The sequence below is a fragment of the Plectropomus leopardus genome, chromosome 15 (assembly GCF_026936395.1).
Source record: "Plectropomus leopardus strain MGB_pleo_1.0 chromosome 15, ASM2693639v1, whole genome shotgun sequence".
In the NCBI taxonomy this organism is placed as follows: domain Eukaryota; kingdom Metazoa; phylum Chordata; class Actinopteri; order Perciformes; family Serranidae; genus Plectropomus; species Plectropomus leopardus.
Window position 1 is genome coordinate 18,014,229 of NC_142190.1, and position 19,562 is coordinate 18,033,790.

Below are 19,562 nucleotides of genomic sequence, written 5' to 3' on the forward strand. Positions count from 1 at the left end.
TTTTAACGTGTTTGCCCAGTCTTGTCCTGTCTGTTGCCATCAACTGGACTTATTATTTCCCAGTCATCCTCTCAAAGCACGGACTGGTTTCCTGAAACCAGGCTTGGATTCACTGGAAGCTTCAACTTTTATTTTGAAACAATTTCAGCAAACCAGGCCCAGTAAGTGTATAGACAGGGACAAGGACTTTAGAGATCAATGAGATTGTTTTTAACCCCGCTGTTCAAGTGTAAGTGGGTAAAAAATTGTCTCTGTACACTTGATTTTTTCAAGCACATTAACTATCCGTAATTACCCTCTCCCCTGCTAAACCAATACGAGACAAACTACAAGGCAGAATATGCACTGTAAAATCTGACAAGTTGATTTTACTGAAAATAATCTTGGAAACCAATTGCCTTAAAAAACTTAAGTAAATATATCAATTAATCCTAATTTCTGTTTATATGTAATTGTTAAATTTACATAAAATTAAGTTGTTGCCACTTAAAAGTAACAAGTGCCATTACCTTGTTCTTTCTAAGTGTTAGCAACTTCAGTAAACCAATTTAGTCTGACTTAACTTGATCAGCACAAAGAGGATTTTGTCGGTGATAGGGTTAGATCTACAAGTTCTGTTTTGTTAACATTAAGGAAAATGCAAATATGACTGGTTTGCAAAAAGCAGAATACAGATAAAAGGCACAGTAGATTTGTTTTACTAAAATTGCTAAAACCTAGTTATTTGATTAAACTAGTTGTTAGTTGTAAAACTTAATCAGATACAAAGCAAATATAAATAAAACTTAATTATATTTACTTACATTTTTCAAGGCAATCGCTGTCCTTGATTTGTCTCAGTAAAACAGACTTGTCAGATTTTACAGTGTAGTAATCAATCTGGGGTTGGACTTCCTAAAAGCATCCTCAGACATCCAACAGGTGAGTGTTTTTTTCTCTTTTACCTTTAGTTTATCTTGTTTTTCCATACAAGTTCAATTAAATGGATTAAAAAAGGAGTTCTAGGTAAATCGTCAGCGCAACAATACTTCTACCTGCACTCTAACTTTACAAAAAGGATAAAGAAGGAGAACTTCAGTGGGTTGCTTCTAGTATTTTCCATAATGGAAGATACACAAGACCATTACCTACTTACTCAAGTGTCTGCAGATACTCAACGAGGATCCCTAAAAGCTAGATATCACTGAAGCTACTTCACGGACTAATCTGGCATCTGGAAACCAGACTTGTTATCAGAGCAGAAACTGCATTTCCATGCTGTTATGCCAGTGAAAGGCGCATGATGTCTATGCAGTTTCACGCTCCGTCTTCTGTCCATTTAGGTACATAGGCCTGCTCACCATATTACCTCAGTATACAGTCAGTATTGTGTATACTGCATTCATCACACTCATTCAGTACTCTAGTGTCCATCTGTAAACTGTTCATTGTTGTTGAGGGCATGAAACTCAGCAGTATGAAAACATCTTTGTTAGCAGGGAGTGAGGTTCCATACCTTCAATTTCTTCTCATTTTCTTTTTTTGTATATCAAAGTGAAATATGAACAGGTTTGGATTGTTATCAAATTATTGGTTTTTATTTGAAAAGCATAGGTTGATGTTTTTGGAAAAAAACTGAATAAAACGTCATCTGATGCTGAGCTTCTAAAGTTATTTGGTGCCTCCTCCAGAAACACTTAAGTAACAACATTAAGCTGGTAACCACGCACAGATACATGAGAAAATATTCACATAAAAAAGCTGCATTTCAGTTCAAATTCATTTATTGATAAACATTTCAAAGAACAGAGGACAAAATGTAATTTAAAACAAAATGATATTTGTGTTCATTGTCATTCATACAAGTTGAATGTGGCATCAAAAATCGTCGTTTTAGGGGAGAGGGGGAGTAGAGCGTTGAACCAGCAACCGATCCTGAGCCAGGTTATTCAACGCTGAAATGAAGGGCCTAACCGATGTGCTCTTACGCAAGGCACTTAACCCCGAAGTGGCCCCTGGGGTGCATTTACATAAAACTAAAACAAACCCATTCTACCTAAATGTCCCACATCCAGCTCTGGCTGTGATTGCCCGGTACTCTTGAAGGACAGGCTGTTAGATACGGGATGCACTAACAACAACATGCCTGCTTCAGAAAGGGTTCAGATTTAGACTAAAAGACGGTATACGTGTCCTCCAAATCTGCTGTGTGTGAGCGTTCAGTATGTTGGGAGCAGGAATGTATGAGCAGAGTATGCTTGAGGAAAAATGTAGGGAGAATCAAAAGCAGGAAAAAATGTCATCTCCCATTAAAAAACAGGATGGGAGATCCATTTCCAAAAAAAATTCCTGACAAATAAAACTCCCTGCAGACAGGTGAGATGTAGGAAGTATGGATGTAGCTGTATCCGTATGCGTGCATGAATGTGTTTGTGAGTGTGTGCACGTGTTTTCTGGGAGGGGCAGGAGTGTGTGGTCTGAGTGTTTACCTTAGTGGGGGGACACCCCATCGTCCACAGCAGTTTCAGGCCTAACGCTGCTGTTTTCCCCATCCCACGCTACAGCTGCGTGTGGCGTACGTCCAGGGCAAGGGCTCAGTTTGGCTCCCTCCCACTCTAGCTGCAATAATCAGCAAGAGGAAGAAGGTGGCTGGAGCAGCAGCAACAACAAGGCATGCAACTAACAGTTCACATGGAGAAGGTGGAATAATGAGGAAACTTTGAGACTATGTGTCAACTTAAACCTAGCACAGCACTACCATCTCAGGTGGCAATAAGAAATAAGATGAGTGTGTGGTACAATCACGAACGGAACAACTACTGTAAGTAATATAAAATACGGGTGGAATCAGATGTGCATTAGTATCATTTGCACGTGTAGCCTGCTTTACATGAGTAAAATGCAATGAACCCAGTTAAAATGCATCTAGATATATAAGTGTGGGGTCGTCTAGGTGAGATATGAATGCAGAGAAAGCCTGTAATCCTTGTGTCAAAATGAGGTGTGTATTCCTGGTGAGATTAAAAGAGGAAGAAGGAAAGGTCTTCGGCCCTTCTCACTGCTGCTCAGCAAAATCAGCTACCTTTACTAAATCCCAACCAATCCTCGTGTTCACCTGCAGCACCGAAACTGTCACCTCATATCCACTCAGTCAATAACCCTGTGCTACATGCATCAGCAACACACCACTGCACTGCATTTAGTTAAAAATACACTTGTACCTGCTCTCAGCAGAGGTGGTGAATCATCGTTTTGTCCTGTTTTTAAAATGTGCACCTCAAATCTTATGCTCAGTCTGATTTTACAGCGCGTTTAAGTTCACACAAGCACATACCTTAATGGTTCAACGCCATGCACTACACTGTGCAAGCATGACCGATTACCATCATGCTTGAGGGTTGTCTCACAAACGGGTTGTCTCCTTTCTTAACAAACTGGTACAACTCAACATTCCTACTTTGCTGTTCACTACCTTCAAGAAATACAATCACTGCATCTTATTTTTAACAGTCAATATTCTTACTGTTCAACCAAATGTTGGTTGGCATTACTTTTTCAGCTTGTAAGTATTTACAGAGTACCAAATTTGACATTTCCTGGAATGAAAACTGTTTCAACTTTCCCTCTAAATAAACAATGATTTGCAATGTGAAAAGAGACACAACAGCAACTAAAGAGAATGGAACAAAAGCTAATAATGTGAAAACCAATTGGATATTTAAGTATTAACAACACTGATTCATTTAACATCATTTGCTAAAGCTTGCTGCCATTTTTCTGGCTTTTAGGAATTCAACCATGTACAAAACCAACAACAACAACAACAAAAAACTGGGTATTGCCTAAAATTAGAGAACAATGTGGATGCATTCAACTTCTTTTCACACAGGACGCTCTGATCGCACTTCAACACAAAACTGAAATAGAAAGAAAGAAATGTGAATGGTCACAAAAATTTTGTTCTAATGTTTGAGAGGCGAACACAGACCAAAGACTCTTGACTGGATATATTAAACTCCTGAGTTTGTGTAGACCTCGAGAAACACAAAGAGCTCGAGCTAAGCACGAAAACACAAGAAAGGTTAATATATATAACTGCTCCAGGAGAACATCCATGTCACGTATTTCAGTTTAATCGCTGCAAAAGATTCCCCTGACTGTTTGATTATCCTTCTGTTATCAAAGTCATGTTTACATTTGGACCATCCCTCATAACTATAAAACTTCAAGCACGCATAATTGGGCTGGTAATATCCATCTGAAGTTAAGCAAACTCTCCAACTAAAACAGGAAGGCCTGTGTGGACTACAAATTAACCCTGTAGTAACTCTTCACACCCTGATAACTAAAGGTAGTCTCCTTTTAACGCCGGCAGGCAAAATGCAATCACAAAATCACCCAGAAGGTAATCGGGTTACAACAGAATCTAAGTGACCTTCTAACCTTCTATTTCAACAAGTCAATTCGCCTTTTTTTTGTGACACATTAAAGATTTCTATGACTCAAAACTGTGAGGGGCAAAAATTATATGTCATCACTTTGAGTGCTGAGGAATGAGCGCTAAACTTGTCAACTCTGTGAAACCAGCCTGAAACATAAGACAATCTGGTCAATTAAACATTCTCGATCTTTACAAAAAGGAGCTTCTTCAGTGACAAAAACCTTGCTGATCCACCACTCCATTTCACTTCAGTTGTTTTCTAGTTGACGTATTACCAATCAGGCAGTTAAACGTCTCGACCAACAGTCTGTGTATTACAAAAGGGTCAATGCATTTGAATTCAGAGGCCTGTTACATACTCCACACAGGGTGTACCTATGCCAACACTGGTGTGTGGGTTTGGATGTTTATTTTTAAAATGTTATGAGTTTTTAACAGAAGGCAGCAAGTTGAATGCATCTTGTAAAGAGGCCAGAGAGCCAGATGGATAATAATCTCTTCTTGCCAGGATGCTGGTTCATTTTGTATTTAATAATTTCTCAGTGTTTTGTATTTAATAATTTCTCAGTGATTTCTATTTGGTGCCCTTCTTGAGACGCGCCATTGTGCATGAAATTTGGACTGCTTATATTCCTGAACAGTTTTCCAGTGCACATGGTGCACATTCTTATGCAGAGTATATAAAAGGCCTTAATTCAGTACAAACTACAAGCTTCTCCGATGAGATCCTGCCCTTGCCTGTGTTTAACCTTATCCCAAGAAACACTGAGGCTTCTTTAACATCCAACAACAAATGAGCTGTGCCTCTATAACATCTAACAGAAACTGACTGCGTGACAATATTCCAACATTAGCTGCCCCACTTCGCCACACATCCATCAACTGACGGGCGAACTTGTTAGACTAGGTTACAATGGAGAAAAGGGGAGATGCTTCCGAACTGAATTACATTCAAATTACAACCTTTGCTCCCTCTCTGATTTTCCTTTTTGAACTGTCCCTTATGTAAATACACATGCACACACACACAAACACGCGCACAAACACACACTCGCACGCACACACGCACGCACGCACACACATCTGCAGTGTGGAAGGAGTATGTGGGGATGGGACTATCGATAAGGGGGTTCTGGCGTGTGGTAAGGGTAATCATGGCGCTGGGGCATGGGTTGCCCGTGTGCGGGTGTCTGCTCATACGGTGTGGTTGCGGAGTAGCTTCCCGCTGCAGCGTAAGCTCCCGATGAATCATATGCTCCCGGTGGCCCGTAGCCTGCAGATGCGTCATAGCTTCCTGATGTGGCATCGTAGTTCCCAGATGAAGCGTTGTAACTCCCCGATGAGGCGTTGTAACTCCCCGAAGTGTCATATGTTCCTGGCGGTGGATAGGTTCCCGGTGCCGCGTATGTTGGGGGCGCTGTGTACGTCCCTGGGGGTGCAGTGGCTGTGGTGGAGGCCTGTGCTTGTGTGTTGGCTGGTGGAGGTGGAGGAGGTGGCGGAGGAGGAGGAGGATTGGTGTAGGCATACTGGAGGTACTGGTACTGTTGCTGGTACTGTTGATACTGTTGGTATTGATGCATTTGCTGGTAGTACTCTGTGTAAGACCTGGAGTACGGGTTAGAGTTGAAGAGGGAAGGAGAAGAAAGGAAAGTAGAAAAGAGAAAAAGTTAGTCGAAATTCCCAACTTGCATGAAATAATGAACACTTGTATGTTTATTTTTTTGTTAAATATTTTTGTAAAGCACTACAGAATAATAATGTGATCATATATTGATCAGTTCTATGTAGGGCTGCCCCTGTAAATCGTCAGTCTGAGATCCTCAGTCAACTGAGAATGCTTCAAGTTGAGCAGTTGTTTTGTTTGTGTGCAGTATTTTTCTGGGGATGCTTTAGTTCCCAGATTTTGCTGCAAAGTGAGCACTCTTGACTTTCACACTACTCTTTGCAGCTGCAGACATGCGGGCAGCGGCACGGACGGACAGAGAGACCACACCATAATGTTAGGAAGTGGTGATTTTCAGCTCACAGCAACTTGATATGATTTAGTCTCAGCCTTTTGTTATATCTTTTATCTGCAAAAAATACTGTTGTGCATTAGCGCCATTAGCTTGTTTACTATATGACGTGAATGCTACTGTTACAATGAATGTCCCGCAGAGCCCTTCAGACTTAAAAACTTTGTATGGAAAACAAAACAAATTGCAGAATATTTGTACCAAACAGCCAAATCTGATTTAACTGGCATAATTTTGAATTGGTTACAGCCCTAGTTCTACTTTAACTATTTTATTATCATATGTGGAAGCAAAAGCAGAATTAACATGTTTATTTGTCTTTTGCCTTCATCATATCAAAATGTTATGTGTACCTAGCGACGGGATCTGACCCTTCAGGAGTAGTGGTAGCAGCTGGAGGCTCTTCAGGTCCTCCAGGTGGTGTTGGCAGTAGGGCCCGACGTTTAGGCCGTATCTGAGCGAAGGAACCTGGAACAGGGTCGGGGAGAAGGGGGGCTCGATTTCCTCTAATTGGGCTGCGGTCCCGCTCATTCTCTGTAGCCGCTGCCTTCCTCCCTGCCTGCTGCTCTGCCAGAACCTTTAATTCAAAATGTCAGAAAACATACATGACAAACGCACAACACAAAAATAAAAAAGAAAATAATACATTTTTACAAACGTGTTAACAGACCTTCTGTCCCTCCTGAAAGAACTTGGCTCTTGCTGCCTCAAAAAGTGTTGTTGGATCTGGTCCAGTCGGTGGCTCTACTTCTTCAACAGCAGCAACAGCCGCAGTATTGTGATTGGCCATATCTTGGTAAACCTGATCAGCAACGGATCCATACACCTGGCTAGCTAGAGCCCCGTATATCACACCATCTGCACCTTTAGCGCTTGTAATGCCCTTCAGAGCAGCGTAGGTGGGGTCAAAGGATGTGGTGTTGTAGAATGAGTTATGGACGCTTTGTTGAACCTGCAGAGACAGATGAGACACCAGCATTTCAGTTAAACTATTCTTAAACCAAATTACTTAAAGCAATAATACAATACTGGTTGGAGAAGAGTGAGAGTGCTTTTTTACAAAGTACCAGATAGAAGCAAGTCAACTGATAAATACCTGTATAATACTATAAACTCATTAGCAGGTTTCCACAGCTGTCATAGCCTTTAGAGGTCATAATAATAATAATAATAATAATAATAATAATAACTTTTTACACAATATCTTTTAAAACAGAGTTTACAAAGTGCTTTGACAAACAAAGCAAAGCACAGGCAAGAAACCCCAGAAGAAACAGAACAATAAAAAGCCAGACAATAATGCCAGACACAGGCCAGACAAGAATTAAGGTAAAATTAAACTAGAGATTAGAGGCGAAAAAATATCAGAAAAATACAATAACAAAATGAAGGCAGAAAAAATGTAATAATATCAATAATAATCATCGGGATTCAGACAGAATTAAAGATAAATTAAAAGTCAAATCAAAAGACGACATCATCTAAATGAGTTTTTTAGAAGTGATTTTAAAGAAGAATTTTAAAATGACACATAAGTGAGAGGTTTTCCAAAAATAATAGATGCCCTCCTACATAATTAACTTACTTGTATAGGTAGTCCAGCGGCAGCGGCTGCAGCTGCTGCTAGCACAGCTGCTTGACTCTGATGATGTTCTAGTGATGGAGGTGGTCGTGGAAGAAGACCCTCCCTGCCACCTGCAAGAAATAAGGAAATGAAGCACGAGTTGTTTTCAGCAAGTAATAATTTGCAAAACACTTGAAAACAAATTAGTTCTTCATCTTTACCTGCTGCTACGCCACCACCGGGGGAATTCCCGGCCATTGCAATCTGGTTGATCAAAGGTTGGGCTTTGGACAGCTCTACGGCCAACTGACGGCCCTTGAACATGGTCCCGTTGAGTGCGTCAATAGCTGCCAGGGCCTCCTCCTTCCTCTCCATATGCACAAATGCATAGCCAACATTTGAGCATAATCTGGCTGTAGAGGGAAGCAGCGGGATTAGTGTTTACATGAAACTTTGATTGGAATTGAAAATGCATTTATCCCATATTTTTATTGTCACTGGTTAGGCATTTTTAACTTCAAAGATTTAACACTTTGAAAACCCAACTATCTAAATGTGACTGTGCTCCCCAAATATCTAAGAACACTGCATGCTGACTAGATAATCTGAGGATTGTTACCTAACACTGTGTTTATGCATATTCAAATTTAGAGAAAGTATTTTTACAGGCTTTTTTAACTCACCCTTGACTTTATCACAGTCTAAAACTCTTCCAAAGGTTGAGAACAGCCCGTGCAGGTCATCTGCTGAACATGTTGCGGCGAGGTTTCCCACAAACACTTTAGTGGAGTTTGGTGGGCGTGCACGTGACTCCTCGACCACCAAGGGTCTGCCTCTGTACTCTTTGCCATCAAGATGTCGTATGGCCCTATGAGAGTCAGAAAAACAAATATCTTTGTATGATCATCAGGTGCACATTAAATCGAACTAACAAAATGAAAGTGTAGACATTTAAAATGAGGTTAAAAATGAATAAAACCGTTTATAGACAAGAAGAAATTAAACCAATACCAGCCAGAAGGGGGAAGTCAGTTTTATATTTTGCTGGAAATTTCATGCCTCAATCCATACATAGGCTAGTAAGAACCCAAAGTCTCTTTTCACTCAGTTTGCAGTACTTGTTTTGAGTCTGCTGGGGTCCAGTTAGTGTTGTTTTTTTGCCCATCAAAGACTCTCAAAATTTTGGCATCTCAAGGTTTTTAAAACAATGCAGCATTAAGCACAACAAGGATGTCAGTTCTATATGCAAACTTTAGACCTTTAGGAGCTTCTCTAAGTCTGCTATTCAATCTTGGTCTGTCAGACATTTCTTGATGAGAACTCTACTTGCCTTTTAACAAAGTAGGTGCCAAAACCTATATTTAGATTTTTCATACCTCAGACATAGTGTGCATTTTACCAGTTGCACACTGATAACTACAGAGTGGATTTTAGGTTTCTTATATTAATCAAGGAAGGCCTGCTAGACAAGATCTTCCATTAGAATATTAGAAGCATATATTATGACTATGCTTTACAAACAATAGGTACACTAATTAAGTCAAAACGTATTCCTTAAGGTACCCTTAAGTACCATTTTATTTATAAGAGTAGTGCCATTGTAACCCAGGCGCACCTTCCTGTAAAGATTTCGTCCTGATTTCCCTTGTTATGTTGTTCAAAAAATGACACATTGTAACATACATGCACCTTTCTGCAGTTTTGTTTTGACAGCTCATAATTTCAGTGGTACCCTCGATTTTCTTTCAGCATCGCACCATCATTGGACCTAATTGTGTTCTACATTTTTTTCTACATCACTTAATTTTTCTTCACTGTATTTTTTGCTCGGTATGTGTAATTTCAATTCAATTCTGTTTATAAAGCCAAGTATCCAAGACAATTAGTTTCATAGGGCTTTACAAGATACAACATCCTTGGACTTTCACAGCAGATGAGGAAACCCTTTCCCAAAAACCCTTAAAAGGTGAAAAAGATGAAAAAAAACCCTCAGGTAGAACCAATGAGGAGGGATCCCTCTTCTAGTACAGATAGATGCGCAATACATGACAAATGCACACAATAGAACAACATAAGATTACAGCAATCTACATGAAAAAATATACTTGTGTAAGGTATTTTCAGTTAGTTTAAAAACACACTGACATAAAAATGACAACTGTATGTGTAGTGTGTAGGAAATTGAGTGAATCACATCAACATTTTTTAAGGTGCAATTCTTCATATCACTGTCGGAACTGCAATATTTGGTGCAACACTTCAACCGCAGCAATCCTCCGTGCAATTATTTAAATGTCCTACATTCTTCCAACTCTTGAATGTAGGCTATATTTAACATGCGACACATACTGTATATAAGCTTATTGTTATTCTTACTTATGTATCTCTTTTTCATTGTAGCATTGTATATATATGCATTTTTTTGTATTTTTCAACTAAATATGTTCTATACACTGTTATGTAGCATTAGGCAGTTTTATATTATACACATTTTTATAGACTCAGCAAATGACACATATTATAATTTTAAAAATCACATCAGTGCGTAAGTCTATTACTGTATTTTTTTAGATTAACATTTTAACACACTTATATACTCAGGATATTATACATAATTTATTTTAACAACACTTACATATTGTGCGTATTGTTTACTTTTACTATATGTCTATTTTCTAAATACTTATGTCCCACCCCTTAAAAATTATTTCTGATACTGATAACTTCATCTCATGCATATGCACGAATATTTCTGGATTAATAACTCATTCATATGTAGTATGAATGAGCTTAATAATGGTAATGAGGAGTAATACCTGTCTGCTGCCCCCTCTCCCCTCAGGGTAACGAAGGCATACTGTCTGAGCAAAGAGCAGGTGTTGATCTCTCCATACGGAGCAAAGAGCTTGTTTAGCTCGTCGTGAGTTGCATCCAAAGGAAGATTCCCCACGAACAACTTCACGTTGTCGCTCATCTCTGTATCAACCAGGCATCTGTAAAACAGAAAAAAGCAGGATGCATTGGCGAGATTTCATACTGTGGATGGCGGTCATTGTTCAGTTATTGAGTCTGTGAAGAAAAATCGCGTTTTCCCGAGCGACTAATAACACTTCAACAGAATAAGTGATACTGACAGATGGAGTTATTTAAAATAACAAGTAATATACCGCTATCTAGTAAAAGGCGTATTGATGATGGGTATCTGGGTATTATTAACTAAGCAAATAAAGCCGTTAACTTTCGCGGCGAAAATGGATCCGATTAAAGTTAGAAGCCTCGCTAAGACTTATTTAGCTAACCTACATTACGCCAAAAAGATGAGGCAAAAATCAGTAGCGTCATTATGCAATAAGTATGATAATAAAATGTACACTCGGTTACACGACCAACAGTTAGCTATGGACTACAGACACTACTGGCCATTTTGTTAAACGCAAACATTAACGATGTAGCTAACGTCAGCTAAGCTAGCTAGCTAGCTAAAGCTAACGTTTTATCATAGCGGTTGAAAACGTTTGTTTGAGCTCGAGCTCCGTCACTGGCGTAAACTACCGCAACGTTTATTTACTGCCGTTAATCTAGCTGCGTTTTTTATTCAGTACCAACAAGGAGGTAAAAGCTTTATAATTATGCTAACACAGTGTGACTTCTTACCCAACGCGGTCCTGGAGCTGCTGTATTTCAAACCTCACATCCGCCTCCGGTTTGTAGAGGTGCGCAGGCTGAATGGGGGCGCAGTTTCATCAGGTTAGCACCGGCTGCACCGTCACTGCCCTGCACAAGATGGCTCGTGAGAGCTGTCAGACCCGTATGACCGAGTGTAACATGGGATCGTCCCGTAACAGAAAAGCAATGCAGCGTTTTACTGTACAAAATGTAGTATTAACACGCACTTTGTTAACTCGTATTTTAAGGTGCTATCTAAATAAAGTTATTGTTATTATCATCATCATCATCACTATTATTATTATTATTATTATTATTATTATTATTATTATTATTATTATTATTATTATTATTATTATTATTATTATCATCATCATCTTATTATTATTGTTATTATTATTATTATTATCATCATCATCATCATCATCATCATTATTATTATTATTATTATTATTATTATTAGTAGTAGTAGTAGTAGTATTGTTATTATTATTATTATTATTATTGTTATTATTATTATTATTAGTAGTAGTAGTAGTAGTAGTAGTATTGTTATTATTATTACTATTATTATTATTAAGGCATGACAAAAACTATAGTTTTTTTTTTCAAACAAGCATTTTTCAAGGGGTTTTTCATTTGTCAACTTGATAGACAGTATGTGTCATTTCAACAGATATCTACTGGTACAAAGCTAGAAACAAAATTTTTATCCTTCCTGTTATGTTCAACTTTAAGGAACAGCAATCATGTTCCCAGATTAAATTGACTTGGTGCATGTTTAACCATCTGAAAGTAGTATATATTTTTTTCTCAAACATTATCTTTAGCTCAGTTAATACTAATTTTATTAGTAATTGGAGTAATCAAATTTTTCACCTCTTTAAGATCATGGTTTACTGATGACAGTTTTTGTTTTAAATTGAAAAATAATTTATTAATACATAACTTTTTTTCTGTACACTAGGAAAAAACAGACATTCACCAAATTTATTTTTACACATTCTTTTTTTGTAACATTATTATTAGTAGTAGTAGTAGTATTGTTATTATAATTACTATTATTATTATTATCAAGGCATGAAAAAAACTATATTTTTTTTTCAAACAAGCATTTTTCAAGGGGTTTTTCATTTGTCAACTTGATAGACAGTATGCGTTTAAGTTTTCAGCTCAAGAAATATAAACCAATGAAAGAAAAAGAGGTCTATAGTATGTGAATTATGAAAATATGTTTAATGCTGTTGAATGACTGAGTTATATTTTAACATATTCTAATGTGGTTAAATGCAAAAGCACTTAAGCCTGCTCCTGAGCTTCCCCTTTTTTCTCCTTCTCCCTCCTGCCCTCCTGTGCCAACCCTCCCTCACTCAGTCATTTAGCTCCCTCATCTTTACTCCTCCAGATGCTTCACTTAAGTGTGATTTTGAATGCACGCTTTATTTCTGCAAGCTGGTACACTATTGCTACCTTTGGTACTTTGGTTGCACTGGCTGCTGTCCCAGCTAGCAGGGAACGTTCCCACAACATTGGCTAGAGTTACCTACAAGTTGCAATAATATTTTAAAGAGAACATTTTAATCTAATGTTCAAAGAACGTTTTAAGGGTGTTTATCATTTCAAATAATGTTCCTTTAAGGTTAAACGCTGACTAAGCCGCAATGTTATAACTGAAACATTCTGAGAGTGTTTTGGTGATGTTGTGAGGTGATTAATCAAATAATGTTCTTTTTATAAAACATTTCCACATGGTACATGAGAACACAGGAAGAACTTTTTTTTAAAAGCAAAGTTAAGAACATGTTGAAGACTGAAATTACAGACCTTTTTTTAAAATAAATAAATAAATAAATGTAATGTAATGTGATATGTTAACAATAAAAAATGACAATAAAACATCAGCAAAACATTTTAAACATTTTTTGGCGTTCATAAAGAATATTACCCTAACTTTAAGAGGAACTTTCTGGGAACTAAAAGAAAATTTGCTGCTGAAAATGTCACTAAAACATGGCGTTGGTTGCATTGTACCATTCCCAGAACGCGTTTAGGAACCAAAAATTGCTAGTTGGTGTTCATACAGAGCTGTTACATTTAGACATAACTAAGCAATAATTCAGTTGTGGACACGTGAGTCTAGTGGTATACAGCCTATCACATGTTCGTTTCCAGGTGAGATCAGGTGGGAGGGGAGGAGGAGCCAAAGGAGAGAGACGTCTCCGGACCTGGGGACACACGTCATGACAGGCCGAGGTGGAGGAGTTTTCGTCGTGGTGAAGTAGATGGAAGAATGAGGAGCAACATAAAGTGCAGCCGGAGGGGATAAAAACAAGGATCGGGGGTAAAGAGGTAAACAACGAGCCTGTTGGTGTTATAACTATAATGGCGCACGAGTTGTGTAGTTGTTGCAGGAGGACCAGGTGTGCATTAGAGTTAAGGAGGAAATGTGGAAGTTTGAGAGGAATGCGCGCTGCGGATCCAGACAGATGTTGACATGTAGGCTGCACGCGGCGAGATTTTAACAGGGAGACAGACCTGCTACATATGATCAGAATAATGACCTAAAAGCAACAGTGTCATTAATTTTGTTATTTGTCATATTTAATGTTACATCGCCCTCTGTGGTGTTTGTGTGTCCTGTCTGTGTGTCTATATTTAAACGTTTGTTTCCTGTAGCCTCCTACTTTATTTAAGCTCTGTCTGAGCTGCAGCACTTTACCAAGTCTGGACTTGCTGCCCCAATCCAGGCACATTTATTACGCAGCTGTCTGTGTGTGTGTGTGTGTGTGTGTGTGTGTGTGTGTGTGTGTGTGTGAGAGAGAGAGAGAGAGAGAGAGAGAAGGCATCCCACCCAGTCCCGGTTCGAGACTGCTTTGAATGGGAGGGGGTCAGTAAGAGATGTTGGTGGGTAATATGATTTTTCTTTAAGACTGTATGAAAAATTGAGCCTGAGGGGAGGATCTCACTGGACCCCCCCCCTCAGGCTCAATTTTTGAAATGCTTTATAGCAGTGATACTTATGGTCCGTGGACCAAATCTGGCCTCTGATAGGATGGGGACCAAACATTTTGTAATTCACAATGAGCAAATAGCTACACACATTCCACCCCCCACCCAAGGACAGAGGTCCAAGCTATGCCCCAAATGTCCTAAAATCCTAAAATGTCCTAGAAACCTAGAAACATTCTAAAATCCTACAAATGTCCTAAAATACTAGAAACATCCTAAAATCATTGAGATGTCCTAAAACCCTAGAAACTTCCTGAAATCATTGAAATGTCCTAAAATCCTACAAATGTCCTAAATGGTAGACACATGTTAAAATTCTACAAATGTCCTCAAATCATAAAAACATGCTAAACTCCTAAAAACATTTATGGGGCTACTGGGACTGGCTCCTGGCCTCCTGTCATTTTGCAAAAGCAAGCAACCCAAGTTGAGTATCCCTGCTTTTGTGGCAATAACTGCTCGAGGTGAGAATTATTTTGGCCTTAAGATGCCTATGGCTGGCATTAGTGGGGCAGGCGTAGCATTTGGGCGGGCATTGTCCCCTTGTGCCCATGCCTAGAACTGACCTCGATCCCACCTGTTCTGCCATTGTGAATATGAGCCACAGGGAGAGATAATAACCACCTGTAGCATGCATACACTCTGGGATGATTAGTGCCAGGACACTAACCACGGGTGTGCTTTTTGTTATGTGCGTGTTAAGATGGCACAAGAAGAGCCGCTGTATGATTTCCCAGAGCCTGCCCAGCCATCAGAGCGCAAGTTCGCAGGTCATCAAAGAGGACGGGGCTCTCTGAAAAGCATCAGCATACTGGACCGTCTCCTGCTCACAGTTCCTGTCTGGCTTCAGCTGTCCATCAACCCTGCCACCGCACTGCACATACTGCAGAGGGAGCCTCCTGGGGTCAGAGCCACATTCACTTTACCTAAAATTACAAGTACACCACAATATTGTCTTCTCTTTCCTCACCCTGCACACTCACGCATGCACTCAGTAATCAGCTGTGTTGTCCTGCAGACCTTCCTGGTGCGCAAGTCTCGCACGTCCAAGAGAAGCGTGCTGTGTGTTCGCTTGGCGGATGACAGCGTGCCATCCTTCGTTCAGCAGTTTGGCATCAGGGAGGAACACGCCAGCAAGAGTATGACAACCCCCATGAGATTTAAAGTCATGCTCACATATCAAGATCTTGTCTTGTTGTACTAGCTAGCTGTCATGTACTTATTTAAGTTGCATGGAATAAGAGAGGGCTTTGCTTTGGTTACTCAAGCAGAAAAGAGATTCATTTCAACAGATATCTACTGGTACAAAGCTAGAAACAAAACTTTTAACTTTCCTGTTATGTTCACCTTTAAGGAACAGCATTCATGTTCCCAGATTAAATTGACTTGGTGCATGTTTAACCATCTGAAAGTAGTATATATTTTTTTCTCAAACATTATCTTTAGCTCAGTTAATACTAATTTTATTAGTAATTGGAGTAATCAAGTTTTTCACCTCTTTAAGATCATGGTTTACTGATGACAGTTTTTGTTTTATACTGAAAAATAATTTATTAATAAATAACTTTTTTCTGTACACTAGGAAAAAATAGACATTCACCACATTTATTTTTGCACATTCTTTTTTTGTAACATTTTTGAATAGGTACTGATTAATTCAAACAACACATCTCTCCTTTAAGGTGTCAAATTGACCCTTTAAATTCATATTTACATCTTAAAACAGTCAGTTTAACCCATAACATAACAGTAGGGTTAAATCCATAACTTTGTTTATTCCAGTCTATTGGAAACAGCTTATGACATGTATGCTTTATAGTGTTACCATGTCAAGAAGTGATAAGATTATGAAATAATTATTCCTAGTTTCCACGCAAGTCTCTGGAATACAAGAAATAATTTATAAAAACATATGTAGGCTTTACAAAACAGCCAAAAACAGCAGCTTAGGTCAGTGTTATACAATATTTGACCACTGTTCTCCTCCTCCAAAAATCCCCCTACCTTTGAACTTTCCTCCCCGCAGCTCTGTCTCTGGAGACTTCGGCCATCAGCTTTCCAGATCTCCCAAGACTAATTTCTTTCTACTGTGTCAGCAGGTAAAATCTTTTCCTCCTCATTTTCATTCTCTTTAGCTGTTTGCCATTTGTTTCTCCTCCTTAACAATTGCTTCCTTTATGCAATCTCCAGATTTTCCCCTTTTTTTCTACAGTGTAAATATTTATTGAACTGCAAGAACTAATGTTTGTGTTATATATTATCTGTGTATCAGGGATGTGTTGTGCTTCCCTCTGGAGCTTCCTGAAGCCATTGCAAAGGCAACATCCCACAAAGAGCTGGAGTCCATCTCACACATGGGAATAGGTTGGTGAACACGCCACAGTAACCTCATCCTCAAACACACATACTATACACACAGTAATAACGTCCTGCAAACAAGCACTGAAAACATTTTAGTGCAGTTTTTTCCCCTTCTTTTCATTGAAGGACAAATGAGTAGACTGAAAGTCATATATATTGCAATAAAATAGTATATACTAGTATATACAATTACATTGAAAAAATGGTAGATTAACTCTTTTTTTCAGGCTAGACATCTCAAATGTGCTGCTTGCTTTTTAATAGGTTAAAAAATGTGTTGCATAAAAGGATGACACAGTTTTTAGAACAGTGATACTCAACTAATGGGCTGCAGGCCAAATGTGGCCCGTGATAGAGTGCCGGGAGTACCGCCGCCCATTTTCTAATTCACGATTAAAATAAATTGAATTCACACTTGGATGGGAAATTTCTTTTGTAATTTGAATGTAAATTAGGATCCAGAGTGCATGAAAATAACATAAAAATAGAGCTTGATCATAAAATTTAAAATATGCCAGGGGAGGATTTTCTGGATCCCCTGACCGAGGTGCATGTTGGGCCTTGAATAGAGTGCCCCTGGGATTACGTTTTTCTGTAGGACAACCCGGAAGCGAACGTCGCCCTATATTGTGCTGATATATATATCAGCACAATGTGATGATGTTTTGTAATCTCATTAAGCCACTTGTCAGCAAATGCCTTTTTAAAAATGCATCTTTTGTTAATAAGCATTAAATGCATAAATTCTTTTTGTAAAGTTTATGAAATTATCAAGATTACAAATATATGTGAATTGCTCACAATTGACCAGGTAAAATCTGTTAAATATTGTTTTTTAGAATTCTGGAATTCCCACCTAAATGTCCGAGGGCCACGGGAGGCACCTAAACCCCAGAAGGACAAGGAGAGGCCAGACGCTGCACCCCCAACCCGGTCCACTGCCGCCCCACAGACAAGCTCCGCAGCTCAGCTCAATTCAGCTCCCCAGCCCAAATCAGACAACCAGCACAAGACCGCAGCTGAATCGGACACCGCCACCAAACAAGCGGGCTCCAGTCCCACCCTGTTCCATGAGTTTTGTCCAATCACGACACGCAGTCCCAGCCAGCTGGACTGCGGCTCTGGTCAGGGCGCTCTCTGTTTCATCAACCCCCTTTTCCTGCAGAACCAGAGCCGTTTGTCCAGACAGCGCATGCTCAAACGCAGCCTCAAGGTTCGGGTTTCCATGGAGTCGTCAACCCTGCTGTCGCCCCCGCTCCTTCCTCCTCCTCCACCTCCTCTAATGCCCAAAACCAGAGGAAAATGTAAAGCACGGAAACAAGGACAAGAAGCCACTCATCCTAATGAAGGTCTTTTACAAGGTGAGAACCCTCCGGTCGCCCCCAGCGAGGCCCAGGTTCAGCCTCCGTCAGCAACTCCTCAGCTGCAGGAGGAGTGCCGGTCACAGATGGAGGCTGGAGTCGGAGGAGAGGAGGCTACAGCTCAGCTCCCAGCAGAGCTGGAGGATCTTCCAGACGACTCACACTACATGCAGCCCTCTACAGTGATCAATTCCTCCCTTTCTCCCTCACTCTCTCCTTACATCTTCCCACCCATTTTTCCCCTGGCGCCTCCCCTCCTCCCCAAAGCATCTCCATTCATCTCTCCTCACGACTCTCCCGATGCTTCTCCCTCTCTCTCACCTTATCAATCGCCATGTCTTTCTCCCAGGGCTCCTCTTTCCCTCTCTCCGTATGACTCACCCATCGCTTCACCCTCTCTTTCACCTTACCAGTCCCCGTCTCCTTCCCCTAAGATCCCCTTCTCGCTCTCTCCCTTCACCTCTCCATTCTTCCCTCAGCTGGCGGAGCAGGTCTATGACACACCTGCTCCTCCTTTACGAGCAGATGAGACACAATCAGAGAGAGAGGCTGAGGAGGAGGAGGAGGAGGAGGAGGAGGAGGGAGCAAGTGCTGAGAATGATGAGACAAATGAGGAACTGCTCAAAGAGAGGAAAGAGCAGGAAAGAGGTTTGGTTTCACAGATGAACGCTGCTACTCTGAATGACTCCGACAGCTGCAGTTCCTTCAGCAGTCTGGAGGGGGCAGCAGAAACTCCACCGCCGCTTCCCCCAAAACAGGTCAACGGTACGAGCCTCTAACGAACAAACAGGTTAGACTGTAACTGAATTACATTATGTTCCATTGTAACGGAGCACTGTGTAGAATTACTAAGATGTGGTGACAGCATCCCAGGGTCTCACCCCGAAATTACTTTTAGAATAGATCAAACATTTTAAGTGTTACAAAACCGAAAATTGTAAATGACAATACTGATAGTTCTGCATGTTTGAACTGCATATTGTGTTCCCTTTTTTTATTGTGCCAATGATTTTTAAAGCATGCCCCAACTTCTCTTTCTGATTTCCTACCTGACAGGGAGCCATTTTTTCTTTTGCTGTATTTTCTGAGTATTAAATTAAACTCTTGAAACTTCCGTGAGTTAATTAGCCTGTCATAATTAACCTCTAGTTCCCTATTTTTTTGCC

General features: G+C 39.8%; 2 protein-coding genes across 3 annotated transcripts; one reads left to right on the forward strand and one right to left on the reverse strand.

The window, feature by feature from the left end:
* Positions 1-1,745: 1,745 nt before the first annotated feature.
* rbm14a (RNA binding motif protein 14a) lies at positions 1,746-11,786 on the reverse strand. 2 transcript variants are annotated; one of them, XM_042499138.2, is made up of 8 exons: positions 11,654-11,786; positions 10,816-10,992; positions 8,683-8,867; positions 8,221-8,412; positions 8,021-8,130; positions 7,106-7,387; positions 6,807-7,012; positions 1,746-6,025 (listed from the first exon to the last, which is right to left on the reverse strand). In XM_042499138.2, the coding sequence occupies exons 2-8, from the start codon at positions 10,971-10,973 to the stop codon at positions 5,536-5,538; spliced, it is 1,623 nt and encodes a 540-aa protein (XP_042355072.1). In that variant the 5' UTR covers positions 10,974-10,992; positions 11,654-11,786; the 3' UTR covers positions 1,746-5,535. The 2 variants fall into 2 exon arrangements, with proteins under 2 accessions (XP_042355072.1, XP_042355071.1); XM_042499137.2 differs by having other exon boundaries at positions 6,789-7,012.
* Positions 11,787-13,620: 1,834 nt separating this feature from the next.
* Positions 13,621-19,510, forward strand: LOC121952743 (uncharacterized). Its single transcript, XM_042499562.2, has 6 exons — positions 13,621-14,014; positions 15,378-15,578; positions 15,693-15,813; positions 16,701-16,773; positions 16,947-17,038; positions 17,875-19,510. Exons 2-6 carry the CDS (start codon positions 15,378-15,380, stop codon positions 19,173-19,175), a joined length of 1,788 nt encoding a protein of 595 aa, XP_042355496.2. The 5' UTR covers positions 13,621-14,014; the 3' UTR covers positions 19,176-19,510.
* Positions 19,511-19,562: the final 52 nt, after the last annotated feature.

Coding starts and splice junctions, on each gene's coding strand:
- rbm14a (XM_042499137.2), bottom strand. CDS start 10,973: ATGAGCGACAACGTGAAGTTGTTCGTGGGGAATCTTCCTTTGGATGCA. Junction 8,868..10,815: donor GGAGAGGGGGCAGCAGACAG/GTATTACTCCTC, acceptor TGACTCTCATAG/GGCCATACGACATCTTGATG. Junction 7,013..7,105: donor TCTTTCAGGAGGGACAGAAG/GTCTGTTAACAC, acceptor TTTGAATTAAAG/GTTCTGGCAGAGCAGCAGGC.
- LOC121952743 (XM_042499562.2), top strand. CDS start 15,378: ATGGCACAAGAAGAGCCGCTGTATGATTTCCCAGAGCCTGCCCAGCCA. Junction 16,774..16,946: donor TCTTTCTACTGTGTCAGCAG/GTAAAATCTTTT, acceptor TCTGTGTATCAG/GGATGTGTTGTGCTTCCCTC. Junction 17,039..17,874: donor CATCTCACACATGGGAATAG/GTTGGTGAACAC, acceptor ATTGTTTTTTAG/AATTCTGGAATTCCCACCTA.